This window comes from Bos javanicus, chromosome X (assembly GCF_032452875.1).
Source record: "Bos javanicus breed banteng chromosome X, ARS-OSU_banteng_1.0, whole genome shotgun sequence".
NCBI lineage: Eukaryota > Metazoa > Chordata > Mammalia > Artiodactyla > Bovidae > Bos > Bos javanicus.
In genome coordinates this window covers 57238323-57263852 of record NC_083897.1, presented here as the reverse complement: position 1 = coordinate 57263852, position 25530 = coordinate 57238323, and the positions used below count along the sequence as shown (strand labels likewise).

General features: G+C 36.1%; 1 protein-coding gene across 3 annotated transcripts in view; it reads right to left on the bottom strand.

The window, feature by feature from the left end:
- The window catches only part of TBC1D8B (TBC1 domain family member 8B), an 84113-nt gene that overhangs the window by 11212 nt on the left and 47371 nt on the right, over nucleotides 1–25530 (bottom strand). For all 3 annotated transcript variants that reach the window (XM_061409355.1, XM_061409356.1, XM_061409358.1), the window contains exons 8-16: nucleotides 23968–24117; nucleotides 23325–23475; nucleotides 20515–20729; nucleotides 10425–10542; nucleotides 8929–9214; nucleotides 7921–8050; nucleotides 7300–7398; nucleotides 1028–1096; nucleotides 619–859 (exon numbers count right to left, since the gene is read on the bottom strand). In XM_061409355.1, coding sequence (XP_061265339.1) covers nucleotides 619–859; nucleotides 1028–1096; nucleotides 7300–7398; nucleotides 7921–8050; nucleotides 8929–9214; nucleotides 10425–10542; nucleotides 20515–20729; nucleotides 23325–23475; nucleotides 23968–24117 — 1459 coding nt within the window. The remainder of the gene's footprint in view (nucleotides 1–618; nucleotides 860–1027; nucleotides 1097–7299; nucleotides 7399–7920; nucleotides 8051–8928; nucleotides 9215–10424; nucleotides 10543–20514; nucleotides 20730–23324; nucleotides 23476–23967; nucleotides 24118–25530) is intronic.

The following is a 25530-nucleotide window of genomic DNA, read 5'->3' as shown; positions in this document are numbered from 1 at the left end:
TATGAGTTAACCAACATCCAGTAGGCCAGATTCTCTCCTTGAAGTATATAAGCAAAATAAAGGGATAAATAAAATGCTCTCTTACTGTACTCTCTCCCCAACCCCAATCTAAAATTTACTTTTTCTTTTGAATGCTTCATCAGAGGAGAGAACTCCTCTTCAAGGGGGAATCCCTAAGAAAGCACATTAGGGTGTCTGGAAAAGCAAAGGAACGATATAACTGGTGGACTATCTACAGGCACAAAATGTTTGTTGACTATTTCTTTACCACTTTTCTAGGCTATGCGGTTGCATTTTTACTGAGGTAGAACATCCTCCTGAAGAATCCATATGCCTAAAGGTGGGGAAATCAGGACATTATCTTCCTTCATGTTAACCATTAAAACAACCACATCTAACAGCTTGTTTTTTTCTGGGAGGGTTGGGGCAAGATGAGATGAAATATTTAGATTTAGTAACAAACAAAGAAAATGGTCCAGTTATTGCTAAAGCTGGAGATAGTGTAAATCAGGCTGATAAAATCTGACTAAATTGGCAATTACAGGCAGTACTAAGTATTTCTAGGGGTACCTTTATTTTTCTGCTTTAAAAAAGAAAAGTTATTGGACATCATCCTACCAATTGCAGAGGAGAATTCTTTGAAGTTGATAAGGCAGTCGGAGTTTTCATCCAACAATCTGAATGTCCATAAAGCTAGTGAATCTCTATTTGCAGAATGAGCCCAGGGACTCAACAAGTGATACAACACTCTGAACTGCTGGCAGTCAATCTGATACTGCTCCAAATATGGCAGACTGGGATCATGGTGCTTCAGTACTGGAGAACTCAAACACCAATAATAAGAAAAAAATAACTCTTTCTATTTAAAAAATGGAAAAAAAGACAAAAGTCATTAAATCAGAAAATGTAACTTCATAACATTTTTTTTAAATCTGTCTACTAAAATAATTAAAGATAAAATAGTTGGGTGGTTGTGGTAAAATTCTGCTAAGAATATTATTTTTCATTTAAAGAAGGAAAAGAGTACCTTAAAGATGACATAAAGTTCATCCAGTTCATGAAGGCTCAACTTCACATCTTGTGATACAACACGCAACTTTAAAAAGATTAAAAGCAATTCAGAATTTAACACTTTGGTATAGAAATTGTCTTTGAACCCATTTAGAAAACTCCCTCTGCCAGAATACAATATTTTAAACTTTAAGGAATAACAAAAGGTAAATGTACCTATTTTTGTCCTTTAAAAAAGCTGTGCATAGAGTATAGTTCAATTCTACTCTGATATGTAATTTGACCTTTGTCTCTTCGTACACAGAGATAGCCACCAGAGGACAGCCAGTTAATATCTGTAAATATTAACTTGGATCATCGAAAAAGTAAGAGAATTCCAGAAAAACATCTATTTCTGCTTTATTGACTGTGCCAAAGCCTTTGACTGTGTGGATCACAATAAACTGGAAAATTCTTCAAGAGATGGGAATACCAGACCACCTGACCTGCCTCTTGAGAAACCTGTATGCCGGTCAGGAAGCAACAGTTAGAACTGGACATGGAACAACAGACTGGTTCCAAATAGGAAAAGGAGTATGTCAAGGCTGTATATTGTCACCCTGCTTATTTAACTTATATGCAGAGTACATTATGAGAAATGCTGGGCTGGATGAAGCACAAGCTGGAATCAAGATTGCCGGGAGAAATATCAATAACCTCAGATATGCAGATGACACCACCCTGATGGCAGAAAGTGAAGAAGAACTAAAGAGCCTCTTGATGAAAGTGAAAGAGGAGAGTGAAAAAGTTGGCCTAAAGCTCAACATTCAGAAAACAGATCATGGCATGTGGTCCCATCACTTCATGGCAAATAGATGGGGAAACAGTGTCAGACTTTATTTTTCTGGGCTCCAAAATCCCGGCAGATGGTGACTGCAGCCATGAAATTAAAAGAGGCTTACTCCTTGGAAGGAAAGTTATGACCAACCTAGACAGCATATTAAAAAGTAGAGACATTACTTTGCCAACAAAGGTCCATCTAGTCAAAGCTATGTTTTTTCCAGTAGTCATGTATGGATGTGACAGTTGGACTATAAAGAAATCTGAGTGCTGAAGAATTTATGCTTTTGAACTGTGGTGTTGCAGAAGACTCTTGAGAGTCCCTTGGACTGCAAGGAGATCCAACCAGTCCATCCTAAAGGAAATCAGTCCTGGGTGTTCATTGGAAGGACTGATGTTGAAGCCGAAACTCCAATATTTTGGCCACCTGATGCGAAGAACTGACTCGTTTGAAAAGACCCTGATGTTGGGAAAGATTGAAGGCAGGAGGGGAAGGGGACAACAGAGGATGAGATGGTTAGATGGCATCACTGACTCAATGGATATGAGTTTGGGTAAAGTCCAGGAGTTGATGATGGACAGGGAGGCCTGGTGTGCTGCAGTTCATGGGGTCGCAAAGAGTCAGACATGACTGAGCGACTGAACTGAACTAACTGAAATATAAGCCACAGTATTCTATGTCTTTTTCTACATAGGCAATTTGTCAAGTCACCCTGTGGGGTTGTCATTAAAGACTTCAAAGGCACTGGGAGATGTGCATTCCCTCTTTGTGCCAAAAAAACGTAACCCAAGAATGAATAATCTCAGAAAATATGCAATATCATTCTACTCCAGGAAGAATAAGCACTGATGGTACAATGATTTTGGTATTTAAGACATTTTAAGATAGGGTACAATGCACGATACTGGATGCTTGGGGCTGGTGCGCTGGGACGACCCAGAGGGATGGTACAGGGAGGGAGGAGGGAGGAGGGTTCAGGATGGGGAACACGTATATACCTGTGGTGGATTCATGTTGATATATGGCAAAACCAATTCAATATTGTAAAGTTAAAAAATAAAGTAAAGAAAAGCAAAAAAAAAAAAAAAGATTTAAATCCAAAATAAATAAATAAATAAATAAAGCAAGGGTAAAGATAAAGGCTAGAATTAATGAAACAGGAGTAACTAAAAAAAAGTATACTTCATAAATAAAAGAGTTTGTAAATTAAAAAAGTAAAATAAATATCTGGCAAGTTTGATAAAAGACAGCATGAATAAATATCATTGAGAAGTAAAAGAATACTATAAACACAGACATATAAATTATTGTGTCCAGCATATAGAAAGTAACATTAATTATCTGTTCAATGAATTCCAGAAGCTATAAAACAACATATCTAAAAGTCTAGATGAAATGGGTAATCTCTATAAAAATATAAATGACTAAAATTAACTCAGGAAGAACAAGTTCTGAATAGACAGAACTGAAAAAGTAATCAAATGCCCACCAAAGGCAGCAGATCCAGATGGTTTTACAGGTTAATCTCAAACTTTCAGGTACTGGTTAATTTCTATGTGGTTTAAACTATCCCAGCACATAGAAAAATATGATTTGTTCAAAACTCCATTCTATGACAAGAGTCCAATTCTAATATGAAAAAATAAAGTTAGCACACACACACTGTAAGTCAATGTCACTTTAACATATGTAAAGAACCTAGCTAAACTATTCAGGAAAACTATCAAAGCAGAATATTAAAAGAATAACACAACAAGAACAAATAGGATTCATCTCAAGAATTAAACAGAAGTTCAATCTAGGAATTCTTTAATGTACTTTACTATATTAATAAAGTAGAAAAATATATAATCTCAAGATATGGAAAAGTTATTTGATCAAAGTTAACACTCAATATTGATTTTTTAAAATGTCCCAAATCTCTTTTTTTTTTTATTTTATTTTTTAACTTTAAAATATTGTATTGGTTTTGCCATATATCAACATGAATCCGCCACACACTAAATGAAACTACTAAATTTGACTAAAAAGAGTCCTTCAAAAATTAACAGCAAACATCATACTTAATAAAATACTAGAGGCACTTCTATTAAATTCCAGAATGAGACAAGGAAGCTTGCTTCTACTGTTATTATTTAATACTTCTCTGAAGATTCTACCCACTACAAGAATACAAATAAAAATCTAAAAGAGGTATACATATTAGGAAGGGTCAAAACTCTTAAGCCTATAAAAGATATGCCTGTCTATTCAGAAATTCAACTGAAAAAAAATCAGAATTAATGAGAGTCAGTAACACAGTCATTAAAAAAAGCAACATGTACCAATCAATAGGTTTTATATATACTATAATAAATGAATTAGAAAATACAAAGGAAAAAAAGGTCTCATTCATACTAGTAACAAAACCATAAACTACACAGGAGACAAACCCAACAATAAATGTGTAAGATCTATATGATAAAAATAACAAAATTTTACACTAAAGGACATTTAAAAAGACATAATTCAAATGGATTTTAAAAAGGGCTTCCCTGGTGGCTCACTGGTGAAGAATCTGCCTGCCAATGCAGGAGACGCAAGAGACAAGAGTTCTATCCCTGGGTTGAGAAGATCCCCTGGAATAGGAAATGGCAACCCACTCCAGTATTCTTGCCTGGAAAATTCCATGGGCAGAGGAGCCTGGGGGGGCTACAGTCCATGGGGCCACAAAGAGTCAAACATGACTGAGTGACTAAGCACATACCAGATTTCAAAATGGATTATAAAGCCACAATAATTAACAGTGTGGTGTTATAGGGAAAAAAAGAAACTCCAGAAATAAATCCATGTATGTATGTAAGTATTTAGCATATGAAAAAGGCAGAGTATAGAAAGGATGGACTATTTAATAAATGGTATTCAAAAAATTGATTGTTTCAGCTGGAAAAAATACTATTAGAATCCTGTATCACACTATTAACAAAATGTATACTTTAGGTGTATTAAAGATCTAAATGTTTAAAAAAAAAAAAGCAATACCAGTATTAAAAGCTAGTATGAGAAACTGTGTTTATAAATTATATAATTTTATATGGGGAAGGCATTGCTAAGTTTGACATGAAACCCACACAATATGAAGAAAGAGATTTGACTACATAAAATTATGAAACTTACACACCCTGAAATACATCATAAAAAATTTAAGAAAAAAGATTGGGGGGAAATATTAGCCACAAATATAACTGACAAAGAATTAACACCACTAATATTTTTTAGTAACTAGTGGGAATGTGGGGAAAAGGGCATTTTTACATACTGTCAGTGGGATTATAATTTGATACAAATCTTTTACAAGACAACTTAGCAGGACTTGTCAATTTTTAAATGGGCACACCCTTTGACCCAGCTGCCGCTTCCAAGAATCCACCTTACAGAAATATTTTTACAAATGTGTAAGATTAGAAATACAGTTGACCCTTGAACAACATGGGGGTTAAGGGTGCTGACCTTCCACACAGTCAAAAATCTGCATACAGAGCTTCCCAGGTGGCTCAGGGGTAAGGAATACACCTGCCAATGCAGGAGACACAGGTTTGATCCCTGATCTGGGAAGATCCCACATGTTAAGAACAACTAGGCCCGTGTGCCGCAACTACTTAGCCTGTGCTCTAGAGCCCAGTAACTGCAACTTCTTAGCCCACGTGCCACAACTACTAAAACCTGAAAGCCCTAGAGCCCATGCTCCACAAGAGAAGCCACTGCAATGAAAAGCCCACACACCACAACTAGAAAAAGCTCACACACAGCAACAAAGACCTAGTAGAGTCAAAAATGAATAAATAAAAAAAATCTGCAGATAACTTTATAGTTGGCCCTTCACATCCATGATTCTGCATCTGCAGATTCAACCAACCATGGATCCTATAGTACTAAAGTACGTGTTCATCGAAAAAAACCCACATGTAGGTGAATCTGCACAGTTCAAACCCATGTGATTTAAATAAGGTATTACTTGTAAGAGCAAAAAATAAAATAAAATGAAAGGGGGGTATACATATTAAATGCATATCAACAAGGAATAGTTAAGTCAAGTATAGCATATCCATACTGTGGTATACTATTCAGCACATTAAGAAAAGTGAGTTATACAATGATATGCAATGACTGTGATATATTTCTGAGTGAAAAAAGTAAGTTACAGAACATGCAACTAAATGCTATCTCATTTAGAAAGCTATATTGTCCCTCTCACCCCTTCCTTACACACATAGACATGTATGTCTATAGATATTTAGAAAAAAGATCTGGAAGGATACATGCCAAATCATTTTAAATGTTGATTACTCCTAGAGTAGGTAAGTTCTACTTTTTTACATTTCTATATGTTTGAATTATACATAATGAGTATATATTCAGAAATGTTAATTTTCCCAGATTTGTATATCTGATGACTTAACCTTTAAGCAAGTAGGTTTACATAAACAATATATTCTCATGATAAAAGCTTGAACAGTACAGAAGATTCATGTGCATGTGTGCATGTTCAGTTGCTAAGCCATGACTGACTCTTTGCAATCCCATGGACTGTAGCCCACCAGGCTCCTCTCATTCAGGTGTGTGCATGTTCAGTTGCTAAGCCATGACTGACTCTTTGCAATCCCATGGACTGTAGCCCACCAGGCTCCTCTCATTCAGGTGTGTGCATGTTCAATTGCTAAGTCGTGTCCGACTCTTTGTGACCCCATGGTCTGTAACCCACCAGACTCCTCTGTCCATGGAACTTTCCAGGCAAGAATACTGGAGTGGGTTGCCATGTCCTCCTACTCCAGAAGAATTCTTTCAACAAAGTAAAATGCTCCCTCTTTCAACCAGCAATCTATTAATCCCACTCACTAGAGGCAATCAATATTAACAGCTTCTAATGTAGTCATCCAAATATTAAAAAAAGTACTTAAAACACATTGTTTCATACCTTTTTTGGGGGGTGGGGTTTAAACATTCTTTATTTTATCATCCATCAATTCCTAAGGACAGTTTAGGGTGACTTTCTCTCGTAGTGTTTGTATTTTAACAAATGGAACTGTTTAAGTCAAACAAATTAGTCTCTCATGGTTTGTTTTATACCTTTTATACTTTATCTTGAGTAAACAAGGATAATAATATATATTAGCAACCTAGACTATTATGTAGGTCAGCTGTTCTTGATATAGTACATCACAAATATGTTATGCTTAAATGCCAACATCATAGCATTCAATATTAAAGGTCAAATAATACAAAACATATTGGAGAAACCAATATGTTTCAACCAGAAGAAAATCACGTATTTCCTCTCAAAAAATTTACAGTAAGCTAAGCTGTGACAAGACTCTAGCTCAAATGTATAGTTATTCTATTTTCTTCACATGAAATGATAATTTTTTAAAAGAAGTTGATGAAAAAAAAATGTTATTCCAATTGGTTTGCCCCATTTGGTGGATACTTACCACATTCTGCTTTGTCGTTTCCTCTAGGGTCTGTATCACATACAACCTGTTTCGACAGCGCATGCTGTGTATATTTTCATAGCGAATATTACCATATTTCTGTAAGAAATATGATTTCAGTGGATACTCATTCATAATAAATACCCACTTCTCTTACAGTTGAATTTCATTAGATTCAATTCTCAGAGGCTTTGGTTCTATTTCTAGTTATTTTCCCAACTTGTTCAGTGATTATGCAAATTTTCACCTCCCACATTTCAGTTTTTCTATATATTCACAGGAGAGCATTCCATCTACTATGCGCCTAGACTAAGTACAAGAACATTGGTAAAATTCTTAGGCTCTAAGAAGAGAATATTTTTCACCTTTAAATATAGTGATGAATATTTGTGAAATCATGTGAGTAGTTCATTTAATGAAAAGCAAACTGAAGCAGAGGAAGCTATATAACTGAGGAACAGTTCACAGAACTCATTTTTAAAGTGAAGTCAGATTTTAAGTTACTACATCTTTACTTGTATTATTATCTTACTCTCAATATACTACTCTAGAGATATAGCTATAGTATCTATCATTTTAAATACGCTATTTAATTATATTTATGGAATAAGAAAAACTTACCTCATTAGATTCTCTAATCAAATCTGTAATATCCACTCTAATCTGACTGCTTTTTTCATCACTTACATTTGAACCCTGCTGCACACTTGAAGGCAGTGGGCTATCCTTATTAGTGACATTGTTGAAGAACCTATCCAAAAGTGACAGTAATACAGAATTAGTAGAAGTATGCAGAAAAATGACAACTAATTTCTCCCTAGTTAGTCAAAGGTTAATTTCAACTGAGAGGACAAGGGACAGTTTGACGAAGAAGTAGAATTTAAAGATGGTTGGGAATTAGGAGGACATGGGAGTGAGAGATGGGATGGTGATGAAAAGACTTCAGAGGTAGACTTACTAGGATGGAATTTAGGGCATGTAGAAGCATTTAAGGAGAAATAATTTAAGAAGGATACACTGAAGCCTTAACATTGAGAGTTCTAAATGCCAGAGTGAGGTGTTTATACTTTATTCTGTACATAAATGGGATCTGATACATCACTACAACAGTTACCCAAATATTCATATATTCATTCATTTAACATATACACAGTGTATACATACACACACACATCTCCATATATGTGCTTTAATACAAAATAGAATTCACAGAAAAGGTACCAGGAAAATAAAGCTCAGTCTATGCAATTGAAAATATCTAAAAACCAGAACAATTTCCCCCACTGTATATTTAATATTATCAACCAACTTTCCCCCCTCAAATTACTCTTACACACTTTATAGCTCAAACAGGGACTATGAAAGTCTCAGCATATTGAATCAACAATATTAGTGTACATGTGTATATAACCTAGCAGTTTCCTTCAAACTGATTTTTGTTATATTCTATTTGGAAACAGAGGGGTGGACTTTAGGACTAGCTTTTTCATTCAACTAGCTAGCTTTGTGACTTCGGGCCAATTATTTAATGTTTCTAGGGATCAGTTTCTTCACCTATAAAATAAAGGGCTTGAGCAACATAATCTCTAAGGGGCTCTCCATATTTAAATGTTATGGTTCTCACATTACCTATTTAAAGCTGTCACGGCTTCAGCATCATCTTTACATGCCAGCAGTTTGTCTAAGTTATAGTCAAGTATTGCCAAACCTAGTTGTAAAATGGCCTTTATTCCATCATAGAAGAAACAGTCCACCACATTCACTGCACTTTCAATGGGTAGCACACTAATAAAAAGTGTGAGGAACCATGAGAGAGAAACTGAGGAAAAGAATGTCATATCAGTCATATGTTCAGTCAGCTGGGGAAGGTGATCTCTGATAAGTTCTTCAAAGACTGCCTGATCCACCAAGGCACCTGAAGAACATAAAAAGAAATTTAAAAATGAACACCTTTCAAAAGGACTTGTTTTCAATACCTTCCCACTACTATTAGTAGGCTGATATACCTCATTTCTTTTCCTTAAATTATGAACTTCTTCAGTGCCTTTTCTGTATTTCACACATCTCTTTATCTGATAGCAGGATCATGCATAAAGAAGGACTTGAGAAACTCAATTTATATTCATTTGACAGTTACTTATAGAATATTTATTATGTCCAGAAACCTGTACTAGGTGCTATAAGAGATATACCAATTAAAATGTTCTTATCCTCAGAGAGTTTAATCTCTAATAGAACTTAAGATAAATACACAAATAACTATAACACAAGATAATATAATCAGTGACCTAGCCATGATACACCCAATCCAGTGTTCTTGCCTGGAGAATCCCAGGGAAGGGAGAGCCTGGTGGGCTGCCATCTATGGGGTCGCACAGAGTCAGACACAACTGAAGCGACTTAGCAGCAGCAGCAGCAGCCATGATACAGAAGGCTTAGTCAAAGTTGCTAGTTGTGTTTGACTCTTTGTGACCCCATGGACTATACAGTCCATGGGATTCTCTAGGCCAAAATACTGGAGTGGGTAGCCTTTCCATTCTCCAGAGGATCTTTCCATCTCAGGGATCGAAACCCAGTCTTTTGAATTGCAGGCAGATTCTTTACAAATTGAGCCACAAGGGAAGCAAACAGAAGGCTTATGAAGGTACAAAGGAAAGACCACCTATGGTTTTAAAGTAAGGGATCACAGATCTATCAATATTTGATGACTGAAGAAAATATTATATAATTAACAAACTAAGAACTTGATCCCCCTTTCCAAGCTTGCATATTTCTATAAAATTCATAAAAATGTGGAGATTTTAAGCTGATTAAAATCTCGTTCAAGAAACTTAACAATAGTAAACTTAAAACTTTGATTGTATAAAGAAACAGGCCAGGTACTTTCTTTTTAAAAAGCAATATATTAAGCAATCTTTCCAATCATATGTCGAGTGCAAAAGCTCTTCTCTTGAGCATGTCAGTGAATGTGGTATCTTGATATTGCTTACATTTTATACATTTCAAAAACTTAATTGATCAGTTCTTCCATTTGATAGGTAACTGAATAGACAAGAGGCCTATAAATTCTTTAGAAAAGAAATATGTGTTTGTATATGAATACATGTGTGTGTGCTTTTTTTTACCAATGATTCGACGATTAAAATAATCAGGTAGCATTCGTTCACATACAGCAACCAGAAGCCAAAAAGCCTCTTCCTCTTTTGCATACAGAAGCAACACTGAAGTCAAAATATTCATTGCCTAAAATTCATAGAAAAATAAAACATAAATGTTGCTTGCGTAATCATTACATCTCTTCTTCAAATATAGTAGTTTTCAGCAGTAACAACAACTATGAGAGTAATCATAATGGAAACATGAAAACTCTGAGCCAGTCCAAAGCAAAACAAGTTGAAGTCAGTCTATCATTTGCTAATCAGTTATTTTACACGGTAAATTCCAGGAAAATGAAATAGTAATATCATGAACATAGAACACAGTTAAGTAAAACTTCTGTAATTTAGACTAATTTCAACGAGTAAAAAGTATAAATTATCACAAGTCTTAAAAAATACATACTTTCTCAGATCATTGTCAAATTCAGACTGAAATTGAAGAAAGTAGGGAAAACCACTAGATCATTCAGGTATGACCTAAATCAAATCCCTTACAGTTATACAGTGGAAGTGAGAAATAGATTCAAGGGATTAGATCTGATAGACAGAGTGCCTGAAGAACTATGGATGGAGATTTGTGATATTGTTCAGGAGACAGGGATCAAGACCATCCCCAAGAAAAAGAAATGCAAAAAAGCAAAATGGTTGTCTGAGGAGGCCTTACAAAGAGCTGTGAAAAGAAGAGAAACAAAAAGCAAAGGAGAAAAGGAAAGATATACCCATTTGAATGCAGAGTTCCAAAGAATAGCAAGGAGAGAGAAGAAAGCCTTCCTCATTGATCAATGCAAATAAATAGAGGAAAACAATAGAATGGTAAAGACTAGAAATCTTTTCAAGAAAATTAGAGATACCAAGGGAACATTTCATGCAAAGATGGGCTCAATAAAGGACAGAAATGGTATGGACCTAACAGAAGCAGAAGATATTAAGAAGAGGTGGCAAGAATACACAGAAGAACTATACAAAAAGATCTTCATGACCCAGATAATCATGATGGCATGATCGCTCACCTAGAATCAGACACCCTGGAATGCGAAGTCAAGTGGGCCTTAGGAAGCATCATTATGAACAAAGCTAATGGAGATGATGGAATTCCAGCTGAGCTATTTCAGATCCTAGAAGATGATGCTGTGAAAGTGCTGCATTCAATATGCCAGCAAATTTGGAAAACTCAGCAGTGGCCACGGGACTGTGAAAGGTCAGTTTTCATTCCAATCCCAAAGAAAGGTAATGCCAAAGAATGCTCAAACTACAGCACAATTGCACTCATCTCACACACTAGCAAAGTAATGCTCAAAATTCTCCAAGCCAGGCTTCAACAGTATGTGAACAGTGAACTTCCAGATGTTCAAGCTGGACTTAGCAAAGGCAGAGGAACCAAAGATCAAATTGCCACTATCCATTGGATCACAGAAAAAGGAAGGGAATTTCAGAAAAACATCTAGTTCTGCTTCATTGACTATGCTAAAGCCTCTGACTATGTGGATTACAACAAACTGTGGAAAATTTTTCAAGAAAATCCTTCAAAATTCTTCACCTGACTGCCTCTTGAGAAATCTGTATGCAGGTCAGGAAGCAACAGTTAGAACTAGACATGGAACAACAGACTGGTTCCAACTTGGGAAAGGAGTACGTCAAGGCAGTATATTGTCACCCTGCTTATTTAACTTATATGCAGAGTACATCATGAGAAATGCTGGGCTGGATGAAGCACAAGCTGGAATCAAGATTGCCAGGAGAAATATCAATAACCTCAGATATGCAGAGGACACCACCCTTGTGGCAGAAAGTGAAGAACTAAAGAGCCTCTTGATGAAAATGAAAGAGAAAAGTGAAAAGGTTGGCTTAAAACTCAACATTCAAAAAACGAAGATCATGGCATCTGGTTCCATCACTTCATGGCAAATAGAAGGGGAAGCAATGGAAACAGTAACAGACTTTATTTTCTTGGGCTCCAGAATCACTGCAGATGGTGATTGCAGCCATGAAATTAAAAGACACTTACTCCTTGGGAGAAAAGTTATGACCAAACTAGACAGCATATGAAAAAGCAGAGACATTACTTTGCGAACAAAGGTCCGTCTAGTCAAGGCTATGGTTTTTCCAGTAGTCATGTATGGATGTGACAGTTGGACTATAAAGAAAGCTGAGAGCTGAAAAATTGATGCTTTTGAACTATGGTGTAGGAGAAGACTCTTGAGAGTCCCTTGGACTGCAAGGAGATCCAACCAGTCTATCCTAAAGGAAATCAGTCCTGAATATTCACTGGAAGGGCTGATGTTGAAGCTGAAACTCCAATACTTTGGCCACCTGATGCGAAGAACTGACTCATTGGAAAAGACCCTGATGCTGGGAAAGATTGAAGGCGGGAGGAGAGGGAATGACAGAAGATGAGATGGTTGGATGGCATCACCGACTCAATGGACATAAGTTTGGGTGAACTCCAGGAGTTGTTGATGGACAGGGATGCTTGGCATGCTGCAATTCATGGGGTTGCAAAGAGTTGGACATGACTGAGCAACTGAACTGAACTGAACTGAGGACATATTAAGATTGGAAAAAACAAACCTCATCTGTATTTTCATCTACCCACAAGGTAACATCTCTTAAATGTCATTCTCAGTTGTGTCTAAAACTAAATTTTCTTTCTTCTATTAAATAGCATTTTCTTTGCTACCTTAATTTTGATCATGCTAGAAACCCTTTATCTACCACGTCCAATTTGTCTTCACATCCTAGAGTTTCTTCTTATAAGAAGTCTTTTATTTTTATGTATTTATTTTTCTGGCTGCACCACATGGCATGTGGGATCTATCTTCCCCCATAAGGTATTGAAACTGTGCCCCCTGCAGTTGGACTGCAGAGCTCTAACCACTGGACAACCAGGGAATTCCTAAAATGTCTTTTAAATTTGCTTTAACCTCTCCATTCTCACTACCACCCTAACTTTCTCCTTCTTCTAATCTATCTTCCATACTAATGTCAGATCATTACTTTTATATAACATTTGGTCATAGCCCCTATTATAAAGGCAATATAATGTATAGAATCTGGAAAGAATAGAAAGGTGTGAAGAAAATCAAACCTCTTGCATCCTACCTAGCCAGAGATCACCACTGTTAATGAGTTGATGTACTTTTTTCTGTGTTTCTTTTTCCCCTTCTAAAATTTAGACCAAACTGTGTATTAAAGTTTGTTTTTTTTTTCACTTAACATACATTTTCAATGCCATCAAATCATCAAATAGCTCTTCTAAAATAGTATTTTAATGACTGTAAAAAATCTAGTAAGTGTAATATACTATAAATGATTTAGCCATTCTACTATTATTGGACATCTAGGCTGATTTCAGCATTTCAGTATTATATATAACACTGTTAATGAATATCTCTGTATGTAAATCTTCATCCAAGTGGTTTACTATTTTCTCAGTAAAGATACATAGAAATTAAATTATTTGGTCAATTAATATTATTTTTAAATGACTTGATATTACTGCCAAATTGTATTCCAGAAAGACTGTACCAATTTATATTCCTGACTTACAGTATTTGAATGTTTACTTCCCTGTGCCTTTGCCAATACTAAGAACTGTGACAATTATAATTGTCTTTGCTGATTTGATAGTGAAAATAGTATGTCCTGGTTTGAATTTGACTTTCTTTGAGATTGAACCTTCTTTTTTAAACTTTATTATCTGTATTTTTTTCTGTGACTATCTTTTCATGTCCATTGCTCATTTTTATAACTCAATACTTTTCTTATAGATTTGTATATTAAGTATATCAATCTTTGTCAGATCTGGAGCAATATCTGACTTCAAGTTCAGTTTTCACTCCATCACTTTCCTGTTCAAGAAGCCATAATGGGAGCAGCATCAGTGAAAATGGCAGAGTAAGGCCCTCTGAAAAAAGCTTTCCTCAGTAAAAGTAGTAAGAACACTAGCAAAAATCATCAAAATCAATTTTTCAGAACTTTGAAAGTTCACCAAAAACTTACAGCAAGTCAGGAAGCATTAGTTAATAAAATGGCTGAATCTCAGTAAGAACAGTGAACCCTGTGGCATTTTAAATTGTCCAAGTCCCACCCCTCCTGAGCTTCACAGAAGCCTGAAAAACCAACACTCAGGAATCATGGTGAAAAGCAGCACCTAGCAGCCATGGGAGGAAACAGAATGGGGCTCAAGTGCCTCCAACATCCCATTCCCAGTGAACTGTCAGTATTTGACCTATCTGGTCATTCCTTAGAAAACTGCACTCACAAGGCTGTCTTTATTTGACCCAACACAGAGCTTACCCAAGGCAAACAGCCTTTCCTTGAAAAAATCAGAAGCAGTTGTTGAACATGTGGTTTCCTGAGGTAATGGTAACAACTGGGCCAAACAACAGGCTAATAAGGGGTGAAAATGAAAAGCTGGAGAATGAGACATCCATGGGGGGCTTTGGAAAGCGCTAATTTATTCCTGGGAATCTAGAAGGCCAAGTGCATGATACGGTTTTATGCCTGCCCACAGCTGTAGGCACATTCAGGAAAGAACAGAAAAAGCTCTAAGCTCTTATCTCTGGCTAATCTTGAGGCTCTGCACAAACAGGAAGTGATAGAGAATAGAAAAAAATAGGGAAAACTCAACAAAATCAAAAGCTGGTTCTTTAGAAAGATTTAAAAACCTGAAACACCTTTAGGTAACCTAACCAAAAAGACAAAAAATAGAAAGACTGACTCAAATTAAAATCAAGAAATAGAGAACATTACTACCAATGTTAACAGAAATAAAAAGGATTATTAAGGGAATACAAGGAATAACTCTATGCTAACAAATCAGACAACCTAGATAAAATGGACAATTTCCTAGAAAAACCAAGACCAACTCAAGAAGAAACAGAAAAATCTGACAACACTTATTACAAGTAAAGATATTGAACTAATAATAAAAAAAAAATTTCTACAAAAAAACTCTAGGAACAGATAGTTTCATTGGCCAATTCTATCACAATTTAAAGAAGAATTAACACCAAATGGGAGGGCAAGAAACATTACCAAGCTCATTCTTTGACGTGCGTACATGCATGCTAAGTCACTTCAGTCATGTTTGACTCTTTGCAACCCAATGGACTATAGCCTGTCAGGTTCCTCTGTCCATGGGCATTCTCCAGGCAAGAATATTGGAGTGGGTTGCCAATCTTTTCTCCAGGGGATCTTCCTGACCCTGGGATCAAACCTGCCATCTCTTATGTCTCCTGCATTGGCAGGTTGGTTCTTTACCACTAGTCGCCACCTGGGAAGCCCAATTCTTTTGACACCCTGACACACCCTGACACTAAAACCAGACAAAGACATCACAAGAAAATTATCAATACATTTTATGAATATAAATGCAAAAACCTCCAACAAAATACTAGAAAATCGAACACAATAGCCTATAAAAAAGGATTACACATAATGACCCAGTAAGATTTATCCTGGCAATACAAGTGTGGTGAAACATGACAACAAAAGTAATACACGATGTAAAAAATTAACAATTGGAAACTTCAATTAAATAATTTGGAGAACAGAAGGGGGTGCTCTCATGCCCTGCAACTACAGCAGAGACTAACAGGAAGAAGACTTTTCTTTCCTGACAAGGCCAATGCAAAGCTATGGACTCTTAGTTTACTATAGCCCTTCCAACTTCCTTTTCTTCTCTATAAAAGTTTTCTCCTCCCCTTGGCATGAGGGGACTTGCCAATGGCTCACCATGGTTGTAGACCCCAAACTGCCAATTCTCTGCTCATCCTAAATAAACCCATCTCTGCTGAAGAAATATCTGGTGGTCTATTTGTTTCAGGTCAACAATGATATTACTAAAATAAAGGGGGAAAGTCACATGATTATCTCAACAGACACAGAAATCCACTACTTAAAATCCACTACCCTTTCATGATAAAGACACTTAATGAACTAGGAATATAAGGGAACTTCCACAACATGATAAACATAATCTATAAAACGCCCACATCAAACATCTACTTAATGATGAAAGACTGATTGCTTCCTTTTAAGATAAATAACAAGAAAGGAATACGCATTCTCACCACTTTTCTTTAACATTGTACCTGAAGGTTATAGCCAAGTCAACCAGGCAAGAAAAAAAGGGAAAAAGACATCCAGGTTGGAATGGAAGAAGTAAAAATATTCACTATTCAGATTCCATGATCTTGTATACAGAAAATCCTAAGTAAGGAATCCACAAAAGAAAAAAAAAAAGACTCTACTAGAACTAATAAGCTCAGCAAGATTACAGGATACAAAATCAATATATACAAAAATCAATTGTATTTCTATATAGTGGCAAATGAGCAATCCAAAAATAAAATCAAGAAAACAATTCCATTTATTGTAATGTCAAAAAGAATAAAAAATTTAGAAATAAAATTAACAAAGGAAGTAAGAATCTACAGCCTTCCACATAGGAAACTACAAAACAACCTTGAATAAAATCTAAAAAGAATTAAATGGGAAAAGAAAAAAATCCTGTGTTCTGGTTAGAAGACCAGGATTTTTTTTTGCTTTCTTCAGAAATTGTCAAACAGATCCTAAAATTCGTAAGGAAATGCAAGAGATCTAAAAAAGCCAAAATAATTTTTGGAAAAATAGTTAAAGGACTCAAATTTCCCCATTTCAAAAGTTACTACGCAGCTGCAATAAAAAAGACAGTGTGATATTGGCATAAGAACAGAAACGTAAATCAATAGAACAGAATTTTGAGTCAAGAAATAAGCCCTAACATTTATAGTCAATTGATTTTCAGCAGGGTGTCAAGGCAATTCAGTGAGTAAAAGATTGTTTTTTTTTCAACAAATGGCACTGGGACAACTGGCTATTCACAAGTAAAAGAATGAAGCTGAACCTTTTCTATACACTACACATGAAAATTAACACAAAAGGGTCCAGAAACCTAAATTTAAGCATTAAAACTATAAAACCCTTAGAAGAAAACATAGGAATAAATCTTTTTAACCTTGGCTTAGGCAATGGCTTCTTAGATATGACATCAAAAGCACACACAACAAAAGAAAAACATAAAAATAAATATTAAAACTTTGGTGCTTCAAAGAGTACCATTAAGAAAATGAACAATCCATGGAATAGAAGAAAAAATTGCAACTACTATATTTGATAAAGGATTAGTATCCAAAATATATAAAGAATCATTACAACTCAACAATAACAAGATAAACAAAATTTAAAGATGATAAAGAAGAGATAAAGCCAGTCAGCCAGCCATAATGAGTTGGTATTGTTCACCTGGGTTTTTGACAACAAGCAATAAAACCTGCTTACCATATTAAATTCAAACTTTTCCCAAACTTAAAAGATTCACCACGATCTTGCTTCACACAAACTTACTTACTTCTTGAGTCCAACATGAACCTAGCCAGTTTGACCCCCATGGCCAACTTATTTTCACCTGAATAATAGTGCTCATAGTGTTACCTAACTCAGTAACTTTCCTTTGGCCCTCCAAGTTTCTAACTTTGCTTTCATTTTTTAGAAGTAAAAAACCGAGTAATGCCTACTTTGAAGCTGCCTCTAAACTACTGCATACAGATAATATCTCAGGCTTTGTGAGTGTAAGCTCTTTGAGAAAAGAAGCATTATGCTTCTTTTTTACCTTTCAGGGACCCTAAAACAGGCTAAATACTTGTCATTTAGATGGTCCATTCACTTAAATTACTTTTCAAACTTTCCTCTCTATTGATAAGTTTCAATGGATAGATAGGATTGATATGTAGTCATAATGGTTTGTTGTTGTTGTTGTTGTTGTTTAGTCGATAAATTGTGTCCAAATCTTTTGCGCCCCCATGTACTACAGCCCACCATGCTCCTGTATTCATGGGATTTCCCAGGCAAAAATACAGGAGTGGGATGCCATTTCCTTTTTCAGAGGATCTTCCCAATCCAAGGACTGAACTTATGTCTTACAAACTGGCAGGTGGATTCTTGACCACTGAGCCACTCTGAACATACGAGTATGTACTGATTCAAATTTTCTTTTGGTTTCTTCACAGAACTATCTAGCCTCTTGCTTCAATCTTTAGTAGCTGCTCTCAAGGCATGTTTCCTTAAGTTCCTTTCCTACGTTGATGTCCTCTTTCTGAGAATCATCTCTTCTTTTTTTCATCCTCCTCAGCTTATTTTGTAGGCTTCTTCAGGTGGACTCAGTGGTAAAGAATCCACCTGCCAATTCAGGAGACACTGGAGACACGTGTTCAATCCCTGGGTCAGGAAGATCCCCTGGAGGAGAGGGCATGGCAACCCACTCCAGTATTCTTGCCTGGAGAATTCCATGGACAGAGGAGCCTGATGGGCTACAATCCATGGGGTTGCAAAGAGTCAGACACAACTGAGTACACAAGCAGGCACACAACTTATTTTATAAAATCATACATTTCAGTAGCTTCTTAAGAAAGGATACATGGAAGAAAAATATTTTAAATGCTTGCATTTGACATCTAATTGACCGTTTGATTAAATATAGAATACCAAGTTAAAGATTTTTTCCTCAAGATTTAAAGGCATCATTTCACTGTTTACTACCTTAAGAGTTACTGCTGAGGAGTCTGGTGACATTCTAATTTTGTTTCCTTTCTGGTGATGTATTTCTCCCTTCTCTGGGAAGTTTAAAGATTTTCACTTTAAAAAGTTTAAAGATTTTTTCACTTTTGGAATTCTCAAATTTCACAGAGATGTAACTTGGTTCATTTCCATTCATTGTGATGAGTACTGGATGAGCCTTCATTATAAATAAATGTGTGGCTAAGAGTGCTAGCTAGTCACCATAATCCAGTCTCCCTTTCTCCCATAGTATCTGGATGTACGTGCGTGTAATCATGCTGAATTTTTGCAGACTTCTTTATAAATATGTGTTGCCTGAGACCTCCAAGATCCTCCAATAATATGTGGGCCTGGTCAAAATAATTTCCCATAATTGTTTCTCTATGCTGTCTCCCTTCTTCCTGTGAGTAGTAATGGCAATGAAAGAGGACTGTGGAAGGCATGTTTTGAAGATGACAGAGCCTGTTGTCATCCTATACCTCTGAATAATCACATGGAGTAGAGCTACCTACTGATCTGAAAACTTGCTCTGTTAAAGAAACTGTTTAATCCTTTAAGTAAACTTCTGTGTTTGAGCAATTATCTGTTTGAAATTATTGGTTAGCAGTCAAGCATACCCTTTAGTGTCCTCCTAAAGGATTTTTTTCAATGATTCCTCCACTGTCTACAAAGTAAAATCAAACTCCTGACTTATCCCAATCTACCTTATTGATCCCTCCTCCACCGCCCAATTGCCCAGTTACTTCATTTCATTAACTATACACTTCTACTAAATAGAACATCTGTCCATTAGTCACTCAGTCGTGCCCAACTCTTTGTGACCCCATGGACTGCAGCCCACCAGGCTCCTTGGTCCATGGGATTTTCCAGGCAAGGATACTGGAGGGGTTTGCCATTTCTTTCTCCAAAACAGAACATGGTCCTACATATATTCCATATTTACCTCTATCTGTGCCTGGTTACACTGATTCCTTCATCTAGAATGGTCTTTCATTCCTTCTCCATATATCCAAAATTCACGGATTTCAAGACCTACAAGTGCCACTTTTTCCATGAAGTCTTTTCTGTTCCTTCAACTTATTCCTTTTATGAATCCTGGTGAGACTTAATATTCTCTAATAAACTGTCTCATTTGTTTTTCATTTGCCAATGAATCTGTTTTAATACCTGCCAGTCCATATATTTTTAAGGGGAGGATTCTTATCTGATTCAGCTTTATGTAGTCCTGAGTACCCAGCACAGTATCTTTCACAGAGGAGGAATTCAATAAATATTTGTTAAACATAAAAGAGAAATGAAATAATAGAATATCAATTCTAAATATTTCTACTACCATTCTTAGATTAATAATATCCACTATCAATCGCAGGCCAATCTCTGTTCTTATTAGTAGAGTTGGATTTGATGTGATTTTATCATTTAGAACATGTAAATAGTTGAGTTCATAATGACAGCATACCTGGCAGTATCCAATTTTGGGATTTCTGAATGCATAAGCAGTAAGTACCCGCCTCAGAGCAGATATACCAGTGTCACTCTGAAAGGCTGGATGCTCAGGCAGGGAGCGACGCAAATCACGTTCAATTTCTTCAGTAGCCAAGTTGCAGGTCCCTAAGGACTGCTCAACCACTTCAGCATAATAGCCAGGATTAGCAGCCATGTCATTAACAGCACCTGTATAGATAATTAACATTGACACACAAAAGAAAAGGAATATAAAAAAGCTACAACTTGCATATATACATGAAGAACTGGATTGCTTTTAAATTTAGCTCTATGCTCAAGTGTTATCTGAGTACAAACAAAATGAAAAGCTTCACACTATACAGCAATCAGAGAATAAAAAGAAATTAAAGGAATCCAGATCAGAAAAGAAGTAAAGCTCTCACTGCAGATGACATGATACTAAAGATAGTATCAGAACCCTAAAGATAGTATCAGAACATTACTAGAGCTAATCAGTGAATTTAGCAAAGTTTCTGGATACAGAATCAATACACAGAAATCACTTGCATTTCTATATACTAACAATGAAAAATCAGAAAGAGAGATTAAGGAATCAATCCTATTCACCACTGCAACAAAAATAATAAAATATCTAGGAATAAACTTGTCTAAGAACTGTACATAGAAAATTATAAGACACCTAATAATGAAAGAAATCAAAGATGACATAAACAGATATTCCATGTTCCAGGGTAGGAAGAATCTATATTGTGAAAATGACTATACTACCAAATGCAATCTACAGATGCAATGTGATTCCTATCAAATTATCAACGGCATTTTTCACAGAAATAGAACAAAAAATTTCACAATTCATATGGAAACAAAAAAGACCCCAAATAGCCAAAGCAGTCTTGAGAAAGAAGAATGGAGTTGGAATAATCAACCTTCCTGACTTCAGAATATACTACAAAGCTACAGTCATCAAGACAGTATGGTACTGGCACAAAAACAGAAACATAGACCAATGGAACAAGATAGAAAGCCCAGAAATCAACCCATGCACCTATGGGTACCTTATTTTTGACAAAGGAGGCAAGAATATACAATGGAGCAAAGACAGCCTCTTCAATAAATGGTGCTGGGAAAACTGGACAGCTACATGTTAAAGAATGAAATTAGAATACCTCCTAATACCATACGCAAAGATAAACTCAAAATGGATTCTAGACCTAAATGTAAGATCGGAAACCATAATACTCTTAGAGGAAAACATAGGCAGAACACTCGATGACAAAAATCTAAGCAAGATCCTCTATAACACACCTCCTAGAGTAATGGAAATAAAAACAAAAGTAAACAAATGGGACCTGTTTAAACTTAAAAGCTTTTGCATAGCAAAAAGACAACTCTCAGAATGGGAGAAAATAATAGCAAATGAAACAACTGACAAAGGATTAATCTCCAAAATATACAAGCAGCTCATACAACTCAATACCAGAAAAACAAACAACACAATCAAAAAGTGGGAAAAAGACCTAAACAGAAATTTCTCCAAAGAAAACATACAGATGGCTAATACATGAAAAGATGCTCAACATCGCTCATTATTAGAGAAATGCAAATCAAAACTACAATGAGATATCACCTCACACTGGTCAGAATGGCCATCATCAAAAAGTCTACAAGCAATAAATGCTGGAGAGGGTGTGGAGAAAAAGGGAATGTTCTTGTACTGTTGGTGGGAATGTACGTTGATACAGCCACTATGGAAGACAGTATGGAGATTCCTTAAAAAACTAGGAATAAAACCACCATACGACCCAGCAATCCCACTTCTAGGCCTATACCATGAGGAAACCAAAATTGAAAGAGACACATGTATCCCATTGTTCACTGCAGCACTACTTACAATAGCTAGAACATGGAAGCAACCTAGATGTCCATCGACAAATGAATGGATAAAGAAGCTGTGGTACATATTCACAATGGAATATTACTCAGCCATTAAAAGGAACACATTTGAGTCAGTTCTAATGAGATGGATGAACTTAGAACCTATTATACAGAGTGAAGTGAGTCAGAAAGAGAAAGATAAATACTGTATTCTAAAATATATATATATGGAATCTAGAAAAACGGTATTTAAGAATTTATTCACAGGGCAACAATGGAGAAAGAGATATAGAGAATGGTCTAATGGACATAGGGAAAGGGGAGGAGAGGGTGAAATGTATGGAAAGAGTAACATGGAAACTTACATTACCATATGTAAAATAGATAGCCAATAGGAATTTGCTGTAAGGCTCAGGAAACTCAAACAGAGACTCTGTATCAACCTAGAGGGGTGGGATGGGGAGGGAGATGGGAGGGAGTTTCAAAAGGAAGGGGATATATATATACCTATGGCTGATTCATGTTGAGGTTTGACAGAAAACAGCAAAATTCTGTAAAGCAATTATCCTTCAACAAAAAATAAATTAAAAAAAAAAAAAAAGGAAAAGCTTCACACTAAAACCTCTAACATCAGGACACCAAAGAGTAACATTTTCATGAAATGTCATTTCCCCTTAACTTTCCTCTAACACTAGAGGTTCCCATTCCATCCCTTGCAGTTAGCTATATATTGCCTCATAAACTTATCTGCTCAGGCAATGGATGTGTGTATATAAAGGTAAGTACATGTAACTATTGTACTCTCTTTGACTAGTCTGAACTCATGATGGGATGATGAGTAAGACTTTGTTCTAGCCATCTTTGTAATTATTTTTATTGGGGCATAGTTAATGTCTGTTAAATGAATAAAGTGAGTAAGTTTAATACCTGAAAAAAGCATCCAGAGCTCTCCTCTTAAGGTCTCTGGAATCCCTCTTACAACCAGATCTCGAGTCTTTTTGGTCCGAAACATGCTAACACCACGTCCACATTCTGAAAATAGAATGTTCCAGGACTGTTCCTTCATCTTTTCTTTCAACTGTAACAACAACAAAAAAATCAAAGCAATTAAACATGATGAGAAATTAACTTAATTTGAAATTAAGTTTCAAATAACTTGACAACTTTCTTCACCAAAAAACAATACCTATGGAAAATAAGAACATAGAAATTCAAAATCGGTATTCACAGATGGGCTAACCACTGGAACACTGTCATCACAAAAATCTTCTAAACCCATGTGAGCATAACAGCTTTAATTTACTATTTTAGTTCTTAGCTAAACTCACGTTAAAATCGGAAAATCAGGACACCAATCACTCCAATTAGGATTGACTGTCAGAAATCTATGCAAATAAAACCCAAGATTCAATTTTCATCTTAATTCTAGATAATAGTCGTATTTTGTATCTGCTAGAAAATCTTTTCTAGCCCTAAAAGAAGAATTTTCAGTTGCAATACCTTCTAGTCTAATATTTTTATTTTTAATCAATTGTTTCAATCCACAGATTTAAATATTTTGTTTTCCTACCATTTTGGAATCAAGGGTCTCCAAATTCTGAGGGTGAAATACTGTCATTAAAGCTTCAGTGTTCACAGTTCTGCTGCATTCTCTCTGACATGTCAAAGACTGTACCTCAGTATCATCAGATGGGTCTATAGAATCAGAACTAACAGGAACCTGAAAAAGAAAGAATGTAATTGTCCCAAATGTATGCCTAAAAGTTTCTGCAAGAGGAAAAAGTGCTAATGTTTTATCTGTCACTTAAGAACCACGATTTATATACATAATAAATATTAATGCAATGTCTCAGAAGAACTTTGTTTTTCTATCAAAATTAGGGATGTCAACAAACCAATGTCAAGAACATCAAACTCAGGACCTTAGTGAATCAATTCCTTTATATGGGCAAACAAATACTGGCAAAATATTAAAAAGCAAAAAACAGTTCAGAACACTGGAAATTAACCAAAGGTACAGAATGAACTGAAAAGTATCAATTAAAAAAAAAAAAAAACTATTGAACCTCAGTAAGAACACCAGTCTGTTACATTTTAACTTCAAGTTATTCCCATCCTCCCTCCCTTTCAAGTTCAAAGGTATGGTAGTCATGAAAGTCAGAACTATCACAGCCAATGGATCTTTTGGAGGTTCATTAAAAGCCCCATCCCCAGAACACAGTCAATATTTTCACCGAATTAGTAGCTACCCAGAAAACTCCATTCCCAGGGTGTTGTTACCATTGGATTTGATTCTGAGCTCAGTTCAGTTCAGTCGCTCAGTCACGTCCGACTCTTTGTGACCCCATGAATTGCAGCACGCCAGGCATCCCTGTCCATCACCAACTCCCAGAGTTCACCCAAACCCACGTCTATCGAGTCAGTGATGCCATCCAGCCATCTCATCCTCTGTCGTCCCCTTCTCCTCCTGCCCCTAATCCCTCCCAGCATCAGAGTCTTTTCCAATGAGTCAACTCTTCGCATGAGGTGGCCAAAGTACTGGAGTTTCAGCTTTAGCATCATTCCTTCCAAAGAAATCCCAGGGCTGATCTCCTTCAGAATGGACTGGTTGGATCTCCTTGCAGTCCAAGAGACTCTCAAGAGTCTTCTGCAACACCACAGTTCAAAAGCATCAGTTCTTTGGTGCTCAGCCTTCTTCACAGTCCAACTCTCACATCCATACATGACCACTGGAAAAACCATAGCCTTGACTAGATGGACCTTTGTTGGCAAAGTAATGTCTCTGCTTTTTAATATGCTATTTAGGTTGGTCATAACTTTCCTTCCAAGGAGTAGGCATCTTTTAATTTCATGGCCACAATCACCATCTGCAGTCATTTTGGAGCCCCAAAAATAAAGTCTGACACTGTTTCCCCATCTATTTCCCGTGCAGTGATGGGACCAGATGCCATGATCTTAGTTTTCTGAATGTTGAGCTTTAAGCCAACTTTTTGAGTCTCCTCTTTCACTTTCATCAAGAGGCTTTTTAGTTCCTCTTCACTTTCTGCCATAAGGGTGGTATCATCTGCATATCTGAGGTTACTGATGTTTCTCCTGGCAATCTTGATTCCAGCTTGTGCTTCTTCCAGCCCAG